The sequence below is a fragment of the Triturus cristatus genome, chromosome 5_2, assembly GCF_964204655.1.
Source record: "Triturus cristatus chromosome 5_2, aTriCri1.1, whole genome shotgun sequence".
NCBI classification, from domain to species: Eukaryota; Metazoa; Chordata; class Amphibia; order Caudata; family Salamandridae; genus Triturus; species Triturus cristatus.
Window position 1 is genome coordinate 1085856733 of NC_140588.1, and position 14374 is coordinate 1085871106.

The 14374-nt window shown below is 46.2% G+C and overlaps 1 protein-coding gene across 7 annotated transcripts in view; it reads right to left on the reverse strand.

Annotated features, from left to right (window-relative positions):
* MED12 (mediator complex subunit 12) overlaps nucleotides 1-14374 on the reverse strand; it is a 956599-nt gene that overhangs the window by 476878 nt on the left and 465347 nt on the right. For all 7 annotated transcript variants that reach the window (XM_085608424.1, XM_085608427.1, XM_085608421.1 and 4 more), the window contains one exon: nucleotides 10219-10363. In XM_085608424.1, coding sequence (XP_085464550.1) covers nucleotides 10219-10363 — 145 coding nt within the window. The remainder of the gene's footprint in view (nucleotides 1-10218; nucleotides 10364-14374) is intronic.

A 14374-nucleotide genomic window follows, 5' to 3' on the forward strand; every position in this document is an offset into this window, starting at 1 on the left:
TGACCCCCACTCTGGCGGGAAGACTGGCAGGAAAACCCAAGTGAGGAAAGGGGGTGTGCCAGCCTCTGCTAACCCCACCCCTCAAGTTGGGGAGGCAAGGTGAAGCACAACTCCGAGCTCTCGCCATCTTGAGGATGGGGAGCCCTGCCCAATCAGGACTAGGCTCCTGTCCCCCTACCACTGGAGAGTGGCAGAATAGGGGGTGTACCCACCCCAGGGAAGGGCCCCATTGGTCGTTGACCTTTACCTACCTGTAACGCCCCTAAATTTAGTATTTAGGGGCACCCTGTACCTTCCTTCCTCAGATCCAGATTCCGAAACTACAAAGAAGAACAAGAAGAAAGAAGACCTGCGGTGCAGCTGCTAACAAGAGGACGACACCAACTGACTTGGCCCCAGCCCTACCGGGCGGTCAACCCTCGAACCTGCTCCTGCTAAAAACCGAAATCGCCAGTGGTCAGCAACCTCAAAAACCCCGGATGACCGGACTGCCTTGCTCATCTGAAGACTGGGACACCCACGAGCAGTGGTTCTGCTCAAACAGCAAAAACCCCTGGTGCCAGCCAGCAACCGCGAATCCAGCACACTCTGCACCCGCCGAGCCCGGCCTGTGCCTGAGTGAACAAAGACCACGAGGACGTCCCCCTGGCGACTGTGACCAAGAATCCAGCACCCAAGGACCCTCCTCGATGCTCCTGCCGACACCTGAAGCCTCAATTCCAGGGACCCCCCCCCAACCGCGACCAGCCGAGGGTAAGATTTCCCGACGCCAAAAGACATCCCTGCACCCGGCGCCCTGCGGCCCCTGTGCCCAACTCCTGGGTGCCTACCTAACCTACAGTTTCCCAACTTACCTCTCGAAGTGGTGGTCGCACCTAAAGAATCTCAGTCCCCGAGCTTGCAACCTTTGCTCGTCACGTAGCTTTCCCATTGAAATCCATTAAGCACCAGACGGCTCAAAAGCACCCTGCACCCAGACGACCGAGTGTCCCTGGAAGTGCAGCATCTGAACTATTCTACTTCCCCACTTGCCCTGTGTAAGTGACCAGGAGCTCCGCTCCCACAGCCGCGTGGCCTGCCTGCTAGCAGCCACCAACCAAAGGCCCCCTACCCGCCGTAGTCTAACATTGGGCCTACTCACTCTGCATCCGGCTGCCCCTGTGCCGCTGAGGGTGTAACAACTGTACCAACCTGAACCTGGGAGACCCCAGAATCTTAACTCTGCCAGTCGAGTACTTACCTGAACGCCGATAACTTGCATTTTCTCCATAGGGTAACTGACTGGTTTTCACTTGGAGTTTTGAAACGTTAAAATATTCACTAAAAATCACCCAATCAACAAAAACAAAATTACTCACCTGTTACCAGGAGAGATGCCAGTGCTGGATCTTGCTGCCCAGCACTGACCCTAAAAAGTAATTACAACTGATTTTCCAATAACCAAACTTTCCTCCATAGGATAACATTGCCCGGTTTTTGCCATCAGTGTCGATTTTTGCAACTTAGAAATATTCCTTAAATATCGCCTGTATAACAAAAACTATTTCCTTCAACTGTTTTCAGGAGATGCACCAGGGCTGAATCCAGGATCCAGCCCTGAGTAAGAAAAACCTACGTAAAGTAAATGTTATTGCAGATTGCTTAAAATTCCCATTGAGCTCAATGTTATTATTGTGTTAGGATTGTGTGGCATTTTGCAACAACTGTATCTATTGCATTAAATAGTCTATTGCTTATTGAAAGTATACAACTACAGCATCTCATTCGGATAAAGTAATTTATCCCGAATTGCGGTTCTAAAATAAAACAATATATTTTTACCTACAAACCAATTGGCCTAGAGTTCAGTTCTTGAGTGTGTGAGACCATTTGCTGACTGAGTGTGTACAACAAATGCTTTTCACTGTCCTCTGATACTGCCTTACTGCTCGACCAAGCTACCATTTTAGAGAGTAAGGTTATATCTAACTTTAGCCTCTGTCAAACCTCTGGGGACTGTGGACTCTGTACCTTACTTTGGTGCAGTATATACAGAGTCCCTTTCTTACAGGCTGCCAACCTTTCTATCCCGGGCATGGCTATAGCAGGTGTTGGAGTGACAATTGCCACATTGTCTGTGTTAGAAATGGGGGTCTCTAGTTGGCAATGGCTGGCCACTGTCCAAGTAGGGACCCTTCTTCCTAAGTCAGAGTAAGAGGGCTACACCCTTTGATAACCCCTGCTCAACCCTGTGGTAACGTAGCAAGAGCAGCTAGGCTTATCTCAGAGGCAGGGTGTGAAGAATTTATGACCATACACAGTAACACAGTGAGGAACACTACAAAGAAACACCACACAAGTAGTTATACATATCTTCATATATAGATTTATCACAAGACCAATAATGATAAAAAGCCACAATACTGTAAAAATAGGATTACTCTTAAAATGCGGCAAAAATAGTTCAAAGCGTGCAAAGAGGAGTTCAGTTCAAAGCAGTGGTCTCTGCGACCCTATTACTTACAAAGTACCTGGATTTCGTAGCAAAACCATCAAAATGTCGCAAAGAAGCTGTAGCGATGATTTTCTGCATGCGAGGCCGGTGATGCGATGAATCCTTGCCGCGAGGAAGGAGACGAGGCGACGATCCTGTTGCGTGTGCAATAGGGTTGCGATGCAAAGAAATGGTGCTCCGCGAGGGAGCGACGATTCTGATGCAATGAAAATGGCCAGGCCTCCGCGCTGCGATGTCGTGATGCGATGATCTTGGTTAGCGAGCACTTGGCAGCCCGCAAACATGCAATGAACTTTGGGTTTAGCGAGCACTTGGCAGCCCGCAAACGTGCGATGCGATAATTTCCGGTAATGAGCCCTCAGCGGCAGCAGCGCGATGATTTTCTGGGCGCTTTCAGTTGCGGCGGTTCGCAAACAGGCGTTCGCGACGATTATCTGCACTCTCGTCTCTGTAGTAGAACTAGAGGCCCTGGAACTCAAGGAGCATCATCTGCAGATAGAAATCCTCGCTGGGAGGAAACAGGAGGCTGGTGGTGAAGTCCGATGTGCCAGAGACTTCAACAGGAGGCTAGCTCTCTTCTAGCCCTTGGGTGATTGCTTTAGCAAGATTCAATAAAAGTTCTCTCAAAGTCCTTTTCCCTCTTCTTCCAAGTCCAAAAGTAACCACTGCAGGCCAATCCAAGAAAGAGCATACAAGCACAAGGACAGTCACCTCCTGCAGATTCCTTCAGTTACACGGACAGAGGTCCGTCTTGTTGTTCAGGAGCAATACAAATTGTAGGGGTTTCAGCACAGATATTTATACCCCAAAAGTCTTTGTTCTCAGAAGCTACAAGTCACTGAACCCAGCCAGAACCAGTTCTGCCCAGCCCTGGGGCACTTTGTTTACCAGGCTGCATCCTTCCTTTCAGAAAGAGGGGGTATGCCATCAGACGCACAGTGGGAGGTGGAGACAGCATTCACCTTGCCAGACACAGCCCTAGTCAGGTCCAGGAGCTACCCCTCCCCATACTCCAATGCAGATCTCTCTATTCAACCCAGGTCTGACTCAGCCTGCCCTGTCACTCCAAAACCAGACAGCCAATACACAACAACAGAGCACACTGGAAGGCTTAGGCAAGAAAATACCTACTTTCTAAAAGTGGTATTTTCAAAAACAGAATATAAAAATAAACTTCACTAAAAGATGTATTTTAATATTCTGAGCTCAGGCATACTAAATCTGTTTTTCTGCCATGTTCCTGGGGTCAGTTAGGACTATAGAATGTAATAGTCAAACTGCTCATTCTGGCCTATGGAGAACAGGTAGCCTTACAGTAGTGAAAAACGAAATTGGGTGTAATTCACTACCAGGACATGCTACAAACACTAAGGCATGTCCTACCTTACACATACAATGCACCCTACCATAGGGGTGGCTTACATGACGCCAAAGGAAGGTTCAGGGGCTGGGAAGTGGGTGCACTTCACAGCCAAGACGGCAGTTCTGGACTGCACACAGACTCTGCAGTGGCAGGTCTGAGACACACTTTACAAGCTGCTTCTGTGGGTGGCGCAAGTCAGCGCTGCAGGCCCATCAGCAGCATTTGGTTTACCAGCCCTGGGAACATACAGGCCACGCTACTAGGGACTAACAGGTTAGCCAAATAAGCCAATCATGGATATACCAATTCACATGTCATATTTACACATGGAGCATTTGCGCTGTGGCACTGAATGGCAGTGGCACAGCGCTCAGAGCATCTTACACCAGAAAAACAGAGGAGACAACAGCGAAAAATGGAAGGGAGACCCACGCCAATGGTGCCAGGTCTAACAGTCTGCATACGCCAGAACTTTATATGTTTCCTGCTGAATCTGTATAGGTTGTATAACCATATTATTTTCTATTAAAACCAGCAGAGGATTAATATAAAGTGCAAATAATAAAGGTGAGCATGGGCAGCCTTGCCGAGTTTCACGAGTTAAGAAAACAGGTTCAGATTCCATCCCTATCACACATATCAGAGCGACTGGGTGCCTATACATTGTTTTAATGGCATTAATAAACCCACAAACAAACCCTAAGCAGCCCATAACTGCCCACAAAAACTCCGAGACACGGTCAAACGCTTTCACGGCATCAAGAAGTATCAGTCCAAGTGGTGCCTGATGGACTTTATCTATATCAAGCGTGGTCACCATCCGACTAATATGATTGACCGTGCTTCTTCCTGGGATAAAGCCATGCTGGCATATTGAAACCAGAGGGGTTATTATCCGAGATAACCGTGCTGCAAGAACTTTGGCATAAATCTCGCTGTCGCAATTTAAAAGAGAAATAGGCCTATAAGAGCCAGGAAGAGTTGGTCGTTTGCCCTTTTTCTTAAAAACAATATTAGCAGTATCCCACGATGCTGGGGCCAGTCCTTGTTGAGCAGCTTTAAAGACTGTCAACATTTCTGTTTTAATTTGAGGGAAAGAGACCTTATAAATCCTAAGGGTAGCGCATCAGGGCCAGCTGCTTTACCCATTGCTAATGCATGAATGGCACTCTCAATCTCCCCCCGAGTTATAGGCATCTCTAATTCTGCCGAATCATCCCTGCTCACTGTCTGGTTAAATCTATTTTGTGGTAAACATAGAACTGTATTTCCATCTGGTCTATCCTCCCCTGCATATAACTCTTGATAAAAGGATCTTAGAGCTGCTAAAATCTCTGTAGGTCTGTCAACTAATTTCCCAGCCGAATCTTCTATTTCCACAATGCCCGTTCAATATCCCCATTTCTAATTCGTTTAGCTAGGCATCTCCCCAAATTCATAGCAATCTCTCCTATAGGTTAAATATTTGCAAGCAATGTCTTCAGACCATAATAAGTTAATCTTCGCCTTACAGCTCGCAACATTATCTTGTGCCACAGAACTTGATGTTTTGTGAATTACACATTGTGTCAGGCCACATTCGGCTCGCCGAAGCTCATCGCAAACGCCCTGGAAAGGGATATTTTGCTGTTTTTGCTTATATATACAGAAGCTCAGTATTTCCCCGAGACCTGCTTTCAATGTGTCCCATACAACAGCAGGCAAAGCCGTATTCCTGTTTTATCTTGAGAAAATTCCTAATCCAATCCCTCATATGGAGCACAAACATCTCGTCTGTCAATTTCCGATCAAAAGTGAAGCGCCTCTGTGTCCTGAATGAACTTTGAATTGCTAAGTCCATCACCACAGGGCTGTGATCCGAAGTAAGTCTAGCAAATATATGAATTCAAGCCATGGCAGCCTGCCCTCTGGAGATAAAGAAGTAGTCCAATCTCACCCATTTATTATGGGGGCATGAGAAATATGGAAATCCTGAATCAGGATGCCTATTTATTACCCAAAGATCTTCTAGCCCATGCTCTTGTACGAACTGTTGCAAAGCCTTAAAAACTTAAGGTCTCCTCCCCTGATAAACTCCATTATAAGTTTGTAATTCTGGCCCAGCTAGATGTATATTAAAATCTCCGCAGAGTGCTAATGGAGTTGCCCATGTCGCTAGCTCAATACTAAGGAATTCTACAATCTGTGCCTCGTCCATATTTGACCCATACACCGAGCAGATGACCAATTACCCAGCACATTTAGCTATAGCCCACCAGCCATATTTATCTACCAGAACCCTTCCCGCCAGTCGTATATAAGATTTGGCCAGTATAGCCACACCCCTAGTTGTAGTGCTATGTTGCGTACAGACAACTACCATATAACCCAACTCAGCCAAGACTCTTCGGTTCTCCCATGGGACACGTGTTTCCTGAAGGCACACTACATCCGGAGAGAAGCTTCTCAATTTGCATGCTACTTGTCTCTTAACCCCATCAATTATACCAGACACGTTGAATGTTTATATCCGTAGTCTTCCTGTCATCATTCTACCCTCCATCCTTTCACGACATACTGCTCCTGATTAGACATATCCATTTTCAGCAAACATTGCTTCTCACGCCTCCTCCATGGCCTCCTTTTTTCTTTTCTCCCCTAAACCACCCATCCCCCCCCCCATCCTGTGCTCCCCAACCACGTCCTCCCACCCCCTCCCTCGGCACCCACAAACACCCCCCTCCCACGAGAACTCTCCCCCCTACAAAATAAGGCATAAGGACTCAAGGTCCATAGTGATGGAAAGCTAACAATGCGCCCCCCCCCATAGGTACTCCCCCCACCACCATTACATCAAAGACCAAACTGTATATCTGCTAAGTAAACAGAAAAATAAACCACCTCATTACATTTTCCGGCCTGACGGGTCTACATTCTATATTGAGTGTAAATACTCCTTGGCAAGAATTTCAGAAGTGAAAAATGGTGTTTGACCTTTAAAGATTACTTTCAATTTAGCCGGATTAAGCAGAAAACCTGTGCTGCTTTGGCCTGAAACATTGGCATTAATTGCCTCAGGTGCCACCTCTTCTCTACAGTCGCTTGACAAAAATCAGGCCTAACAAAAAATTCAGTCCCCTTTCCAATCCCTTTTCTAGGTCATAAATAGCTTCACGTGCCAAGAAACTATTCAAACAAATTAATATAGCTCTTGGTCTAGTTACAGATTGTCCTGTTCTGTTTTGCTGCAAGAAGGGAAACCTATGCGCCCTTTGCACCTCTACATTCCGGTTCCATTGTGTGAGCTCGGTGAATGCTTCTGTAAAGAGCTCCACAATAAATGTTTGCACATCCATTCCCTCCGCCCCCTCAGTGATACCCAAAACTCTCAAATTCTTCCTTCTTAGTCGGTTCTCCATATCTGTTAATTTCTAGGCAATGTCATCTTTCTGTGATTTTAAAGAGTCCTTTGAGCAATGAGTTCATCTTCCAGTGTAGAAATTCGATTTTCTACTTCTCCAATCCTTGTTGCAAATTCTGTGCAAGATTTAGCCACTCTCCGGATGGAGTGCTGTAATTTTCTATATGCCCCTTGTACAATGATACTTTTATAGATAATAAAGAGCAACATTTCCTAAGTGCTTTCCTCTCCCCCGGCCAATGAATTGTCAACAGCTGTATTATCGTGAAATCCAATATTGGATGAGATGGAATAATCCCAAACGAGTGAGCCCATGGCCCCTTTAGATTCTGTCAGAGATGTCTTTCCAACATCCTTCTGCTACGAACAGTTAGCGGGCTAGTTAAGGGTCTGCCTCCAGCGACCTCCTCCTCGGGTGAGTATTACTTATATCACTGCCATCACTCTGAGTGAGTTCTTCTCCTGTCCAATCTTTCATACCACCCAAGCTCTCATCACTAGACTAATTTGAGGGGTCTGACATTGAGAAAAACTTCTCCCCAGACTCCCAACTCTTTCAAGGCGCCCCTGATATCAATATTGCAGTCTTTATCCTCCCTTATCCCAGCCGCGCTATCTACTTTCCTTTCTTCCGCTTAGGGGTTCTTCCTACAGTCTCTTTTCCTCCCTTAGTAGCTGCGGATTCCTCTTTCTCCATACGGGGGTTGTCCAATACAACCTCTGCCAGAGCTCCACCTTGCAGGGTTCCCCAATAGGGCTTCCAGACCCAAGCTCAACAGTATCTCCCCCATCTTTAACTATAGACTCCACATTGCTCAGGTTGCTCACCTCACTGCCACAGAGTGCGTCAGATGTAATGGACTGTTGTATTACATCTATGTCCAGCAGGGGGCTCACACGGCCAGCAGGAGTGTCTGCCTGAGCCTTGTTTGCCTGCATCTTCTTGGCCTTCTGCCCTTTGAAAATTGCTGGTAGCATTTTCCGGCCGCGCACACAGGAGCTGGTCTTTAGTATCTCTCCTCCAGCCCCTGCCACGTCTATAGATTCTTTTCCTGTGCCTCCACGGTCGGCTCTAGCACCTCTCACGGGCTTCGGTGGCATCAGGGCCGCGCTTGTGTTCTGCAGCCGCGACCGGGAAAGCAGCAGCCTCAAATACACAAACTGTCTGGTGCAGAACGCCGCTCGCGCTTCGTGGTGTCCCAGCGCAAATCTCCACAGCATCCCAGGAGCACCTCCAATCGAGCAGCCCTCACCGTCAGCACGGAGTAATAACAGGCAAGTGGGGGGGAAGTAGCTCAGGGCGAACGTCGGCTCACTCGGCCGCGCTCATGGCCGCCATCTTACCTCTGCACTGCCGCTTGCAAGACATTTTCTTTACTAAAAAGGGCTTGCAGCCTGTCCACTGCTTGACCCATTCATTTGCTTCACTGTCATTCTTACTTGCTGGTCAGCAGGCCCAGTTTCACTTTATTTTCGTTCATTTCTCCCTGCAGTGGAGAATGGATCAAATAAACACTCCCTCTTTTTTTGATTAGTGTAGTTCCACAGCACAAACTGGGATTGAGAAACTTTTCTTTCTTCTTGCATCCTCCTTGTCGCTGCTTGTTCACCCATCTCCCTTCCCCTGTCACGATGTGAACAGCCACCCTACCCCACAACAGCATCCCCTACCACCATCACCCTACCGCCATCATCCTACCGCCACTACCACCATCTCCCCCAACCTTGCCACCCCATCCTACCACCACCCCCACAATACCACTAGTCCGACCCCCTAACTAAAACCACCACCATAACCACAATCACCCAACACAGCCCTACCCTAAGCATCACGATTCTTCCTAAGCAGCACCTCTAACCTACCCTTCCTTAACCACAATCTTAACCCCGCCACCTTCACTACCATCACCCAACCACCACTACTACTACTACTACCCTACCACAACCATACCCTAACCACCAATACAACATAATCACCACCACTACCCTTCCCCTACCACCGCCACCTCTTGCCCTTAGGTGCTTCACACCCCTTCTCGCCCATGAGATTCTCCCTGCTCCATGTCACGCTCTGTCTCGTGCGTATGCTTCCGTTTTCCTATGATCCACGTTGCTCTCCCACTCGTGTTGTGTACTTCTCCTGCCACCCTCTGTGTTGCTTCTGACCCTGACCTCTATGATCATCCCCCAACCAGCTTTTATGCCTGCTCTTCTGATTAGTTCCCGCCACTATTTTTTTATTTACCAATCGACATTGGATCAGTAAATAAAAATAAAAAAAGACTGACTATACTGCCCAAAGGAAAATATGAGCATTAATTATGATACACAGGTGGCGTGAAGAATTATGTGCTCACAACAATTACTCATTCTTATGATCTATTTAGTGAAACCACATTGGAAAACCCTCAAGCACAGAAATCAGAATGATTGCATTTTTGATGAGGGTACACTTTTTAATTTGTGTAAAACATATGGCAGAAGAGGAACGAGGGGTAATTTGTACAATTCACTTTGCTCTAGATAGTCTGATAAACAACTCTTAAGGATACCTGCTCCACTTTGGAGCAAAGCATAGGATATTTGCAACTGTTCAGAGAGGCACAGCTCAGATCTAGGAAATGTTATTCTGAAAGCTGAACTCTAAGAATCTCCAGGTAGTGTGTGGGGTAGAGGCTGGTAAAATATTATTTAAAGCAGTGAATAAAAGGTCTCCTCATAAAAGTCACAAACAACTCTGATGTCCATGTACATCCAACATGAAAGGCATGGGCTGCATCAGGGAACAGAAACCCCACTGACCAGTAACCCTGCTGAAGACAACACTCCAAAACGACAGTCCAAAAACGTATAAACAGACTGGTTTATCAGGATAGTACTCTTAAGGAAGCGACACTGACAAGCCCATCCTCCCATACATGCACATCACCCTAGAGATGGGCCTTTGAGTCTCAGACTTACATCCACATTGCAGAGAAGATCATTGAATCCACAGGTGCCATTGTTGGAGGAGCAGCACAGAGCCTTCAGCACGCCCAGCCACTCTGCACTCAGAGACTTGCAGGAGCACGTCAGCTCGGCACACAGGATGGCAATGTCATTAACCCTAGGGAGAAGAGATGATATTTATGGCACATGAGGAGAAATCAAGGGGAATGGTCCCTTTATTGTCACATTCACAACAACCACACACGAAATAAGGACGTTTGGAAATCAAAGCACAATGATGGTATCAATACACCGTACCTCTTAATACAAGCAGACATGATAATACAGCAGCAACACCACACCAGTACTTAGAAAGAAACAAGTGTTGCTGCTGACAACATTCACAGAATCTTTTACAATTAAATAAGTAAGCAAAAGAATGTATTTTAGACTCTCTCCAAATGCCAATACATTGTTGGAGCAATGCTGGCCAATTCTGTATGATACGTTGGGATTGAATATAGGCCTGGTTAGTAATCTTAGTTTTGCAGCATGAATCTTTTCTAGATTCAAAAGCTGTGCACTGACGTAGCGGTTTTACTCCTCTTGGGAGTTTGGGTTGCAATGGAATTGTATATGTTAACAGTGTTTTAGTACTTTCTTTCCAACTGCAGTTCCTTGCTTATCTGGATAGCTACACAACAGAATTTAGTAAAGGTGTGTGCCGAGGACCATGTAGCTATTCTTCATATATACGTAATGGAGACATTAGCGATGAAATTGAGTTTTGCTCTCTTCTTTTGGGAGGAATGTGCTTGTAGTTTTCCTTCCAAGAGATGTACTACTCGCATATGGCATATTTTGCAGTGTCTGGACTACCCATCTTGCTACAGTCCCTTTGCTTACTGGTTACCCTTTATGGCCTGTGCAAAAGAAACAAAACATTGATTTCCCTTCATGATCATTTTAGGTCTCGCCTGAGCCAGCGCATGCGCTGCTCTGGCGAGACATTTAGTGTGTGGGCTTTAAAAAGCCGACCACAGCTTTTTGGCTGGCATAGAGCATACGGTTACACGCACAATGACGAGCAGAGGCACCATCTGGCTTTCCTTTCTCGTCATGGTACGGGCATATCGCACACCACTGCCAGCCTGCTTTCACTTTTGCCGTTGCGGACTCCGCACTACTCACGTGCTTTTTTTTCCTTTTCTTTTAGCGCGTGCGCACACAACTACCGGGCTTGTTTTTTATTTCTTTTTTGTTCTCCCTGGCTCCCTCTCTCTGCCCCTTTCCCTCTCTTTCTCCCCGACCAGCACATGGCGGAGGCCCGTTACAGCAAGGGGTGGCATTCCCCCCCATGGGGAAGCGACACGCTCATTAAGGGGTTGGAGGTGGCAGAGCCGTGCGGATCAGATTAGTGCTGCAACCCAATTGGCCAGAAGCACAATCTGTGCTTAGCATAGCGTGCCGGATGACTTGTATTTTGCTGTTTCTGTCATTGCATTTAGATATATGACACACGTAACCTCATACCTACAACAAGTCTCAACCGGGAGTGAGCAGTGATTCGGGCTGATTGATTCTTGATGCTCCCCTGCTGTTTAGACCCAGCTCACGCTGACTCACGGGGCATCGGCCACCCCACTGTAGCCCGCCCTGGCATCCCACAAACTCGTTGGGCCCGGACACAGCCAGGCCGTGGGCCCTCATACCTACAGGTCTCTTGAACCAGATTTTAAAGTCATAACAGATTCCATTGTCACTGTCGGCATAATCATTCTGGCTTCTGGAAGGAGTAGAGAAGGGTGACGGGAGCATGGGGCAGGATAGGGGAGACGATATACTGGCCTTATATCTTCCACTTCATACCATTTCACAGCTTCTTGTCAATTTGTAAGTTTCCCCTGCAATAATTTGTTTTTAGTTTCTATCTTTAATTTCACCACACATTGTTTTTGTTCGTTTCTTTTTAGATTTGGCTAGGTCATTTCAAGCAATAACATTCCCACATACACAGGCCAGTTTCAGTTTTACAACAATTCGGGGGTTAAGTTCTTCAGATAATACCAGTGATGTGGCCTTCAAAACCGGATACCATATTGTGGATACATCCTTTAGTACGGGACACCATACTCCATACGCAGCGTACAAAATAATGCAGATGCAGCAGATGAAGCCTAATACTTCAGATTTGGCTTCCAAAACCGTACACAATATTACAGATGTGGACATAAGGACTGGACAGGGCACTGTAGATGCATCCTTTAGAACTGGACACAATATTCCAGATGTGTACATCAGAAGACAGCACACTGTAGAGGCATCCTTTAGAACTGGATGCAATACTCCAAAGGTGGCCGTCAGGTGAGAGCACAATAACCCAGATGCAGGCTCCAGCACTAGACACATGACCCTGTGTCGAGGAGGTTGTAGAGATGCTTGCCATCACTGTAATCAAAGACTAACAGAAATGTAAAACAAGCATTGGCATAGCCAGTAGGTCTCGCCTTTGGGACCTTATACGTGTTTAGCCATGCAACAGTTGATGTTGTTGCACCAAGGATATTGTGCTGGATAACTAAACACTTATAAGGTCCCAAAGTAGGCCTATTGGCTATGCCAATGCTGGTTATTTCCTGTATGGAATACATGACGGCTCTTTCTACGTCTAGTGTGTTAAGAGGTCGTTTTGCTCAAGATTTGTATTGCTGGAAGAAATTTGCTAGCTGTGTGGTTTGATCGATGTAGAAGGATGAGACCAACTTTGGACGGAAGTGTGGATTTGTTCCCAATACTACTTTGTGATGTGAATTTATAGGTAACAATCTGCACTGTGAATGCTAGCAGTTCGCTCACTTGTTGTAAGGACAGCCACCAAAAAGGCAGTCTTTAACGCAAGTTTTAATCATGCACCATGCATCCACTCAAAGGGTGGTTACATGAGTTCAGTATGCACTATATTAAGGTTCCACATTGGTCAGGGTGGGGCCTCAGGCGTGCCAATCTCCTGGTACTTTCCAGAAATCTCTTAATAACTGGTGTTTGGAAGAAGCTTCTGCCTATTACACCCCTTGAGTAAGCCACTATGGCAGCTAAAGGTATTTGAAGGGAGGAGAAGGAGAAAGTTTCATTGAATAAATGAGATATTTTAGGATACTTGTGTAATGTGCCCAGTTGATTTCGGGCACTAGCCTGGTGCGCCAGTGTCTTTGTGTGTTCCATTCTGCAGTGTAGCACCACCTTATGGATGGTCTTCTAGCTTGCCTTAACACCGACATGGTTCTTTAACACAAGAGAATGAGTACTCAATGACATCAAAGGCTATGCTGCCAAGCAATGTGTGTGCGGCTCTGAATGAAACAATTCCCCTCCCTTGCATCGCAAGTAGATTCTGTAGGAAGCTGGCTCTGTATATACTATACCAAAGTGAGGTATATGGTGCAAAGAGTCCAGTGGAACCCCAAAGGTAGGCAGGGGTAAAGTTAGATAGCACCTCACTCTTTATTTGTGGTAGTGTGGGCGAGCAGTAAGGCAGTATCAGAGGACAGTGTTAAGCATTTGTTGTACACACTCAGTCAGCATTTGAATTCGCACACTCAAAGAATGAACTTCAGACCAATTGTTTTTGTATAACAATATTCTTTTAGTTATTTTATTTCCTAGAACCAAGCAAGCCTGGCACAGGTAAGTGATGAGTACTTTGCAGTAAATATACAGATTGTAACACAAGGTGGATTGCAATTGTAAATGTACTTTGATTTGATTACAGTAGTGTTACTGATGTGGCAATGCTTTTCAGAACACAATACCTATACTTTGAATGGGCTTTTTAGTAAAATTACAGGCAAGTTACTTTTGAGATTACTTTTCTGACACAGAGTAGTATACCTGGATACTACTCCGGGACATTTCCTGCAAACAGTTAAGTAAAATCGTTTTTGTTAAACAGCACAATTTGTGAGAATTTCTTTAGGTTTTCAAACTCCACACCTAGAAACTTGCCAAAAGAATAGTCAATGTTATCCTATAGATGAAAATAGTGTTATTGGTTTTAAGGTAAGTATTTGGTAGTGGGAGTTGAGGTTCTGGGGTAGACTCCGGGGTCCCCCAGGGTCATGAATGCATTCTTGTTACACCCTCAGCGGCACTAGAGCTGCTGGGTGTAGAGTGCTGAGGCCCAATGTTATCC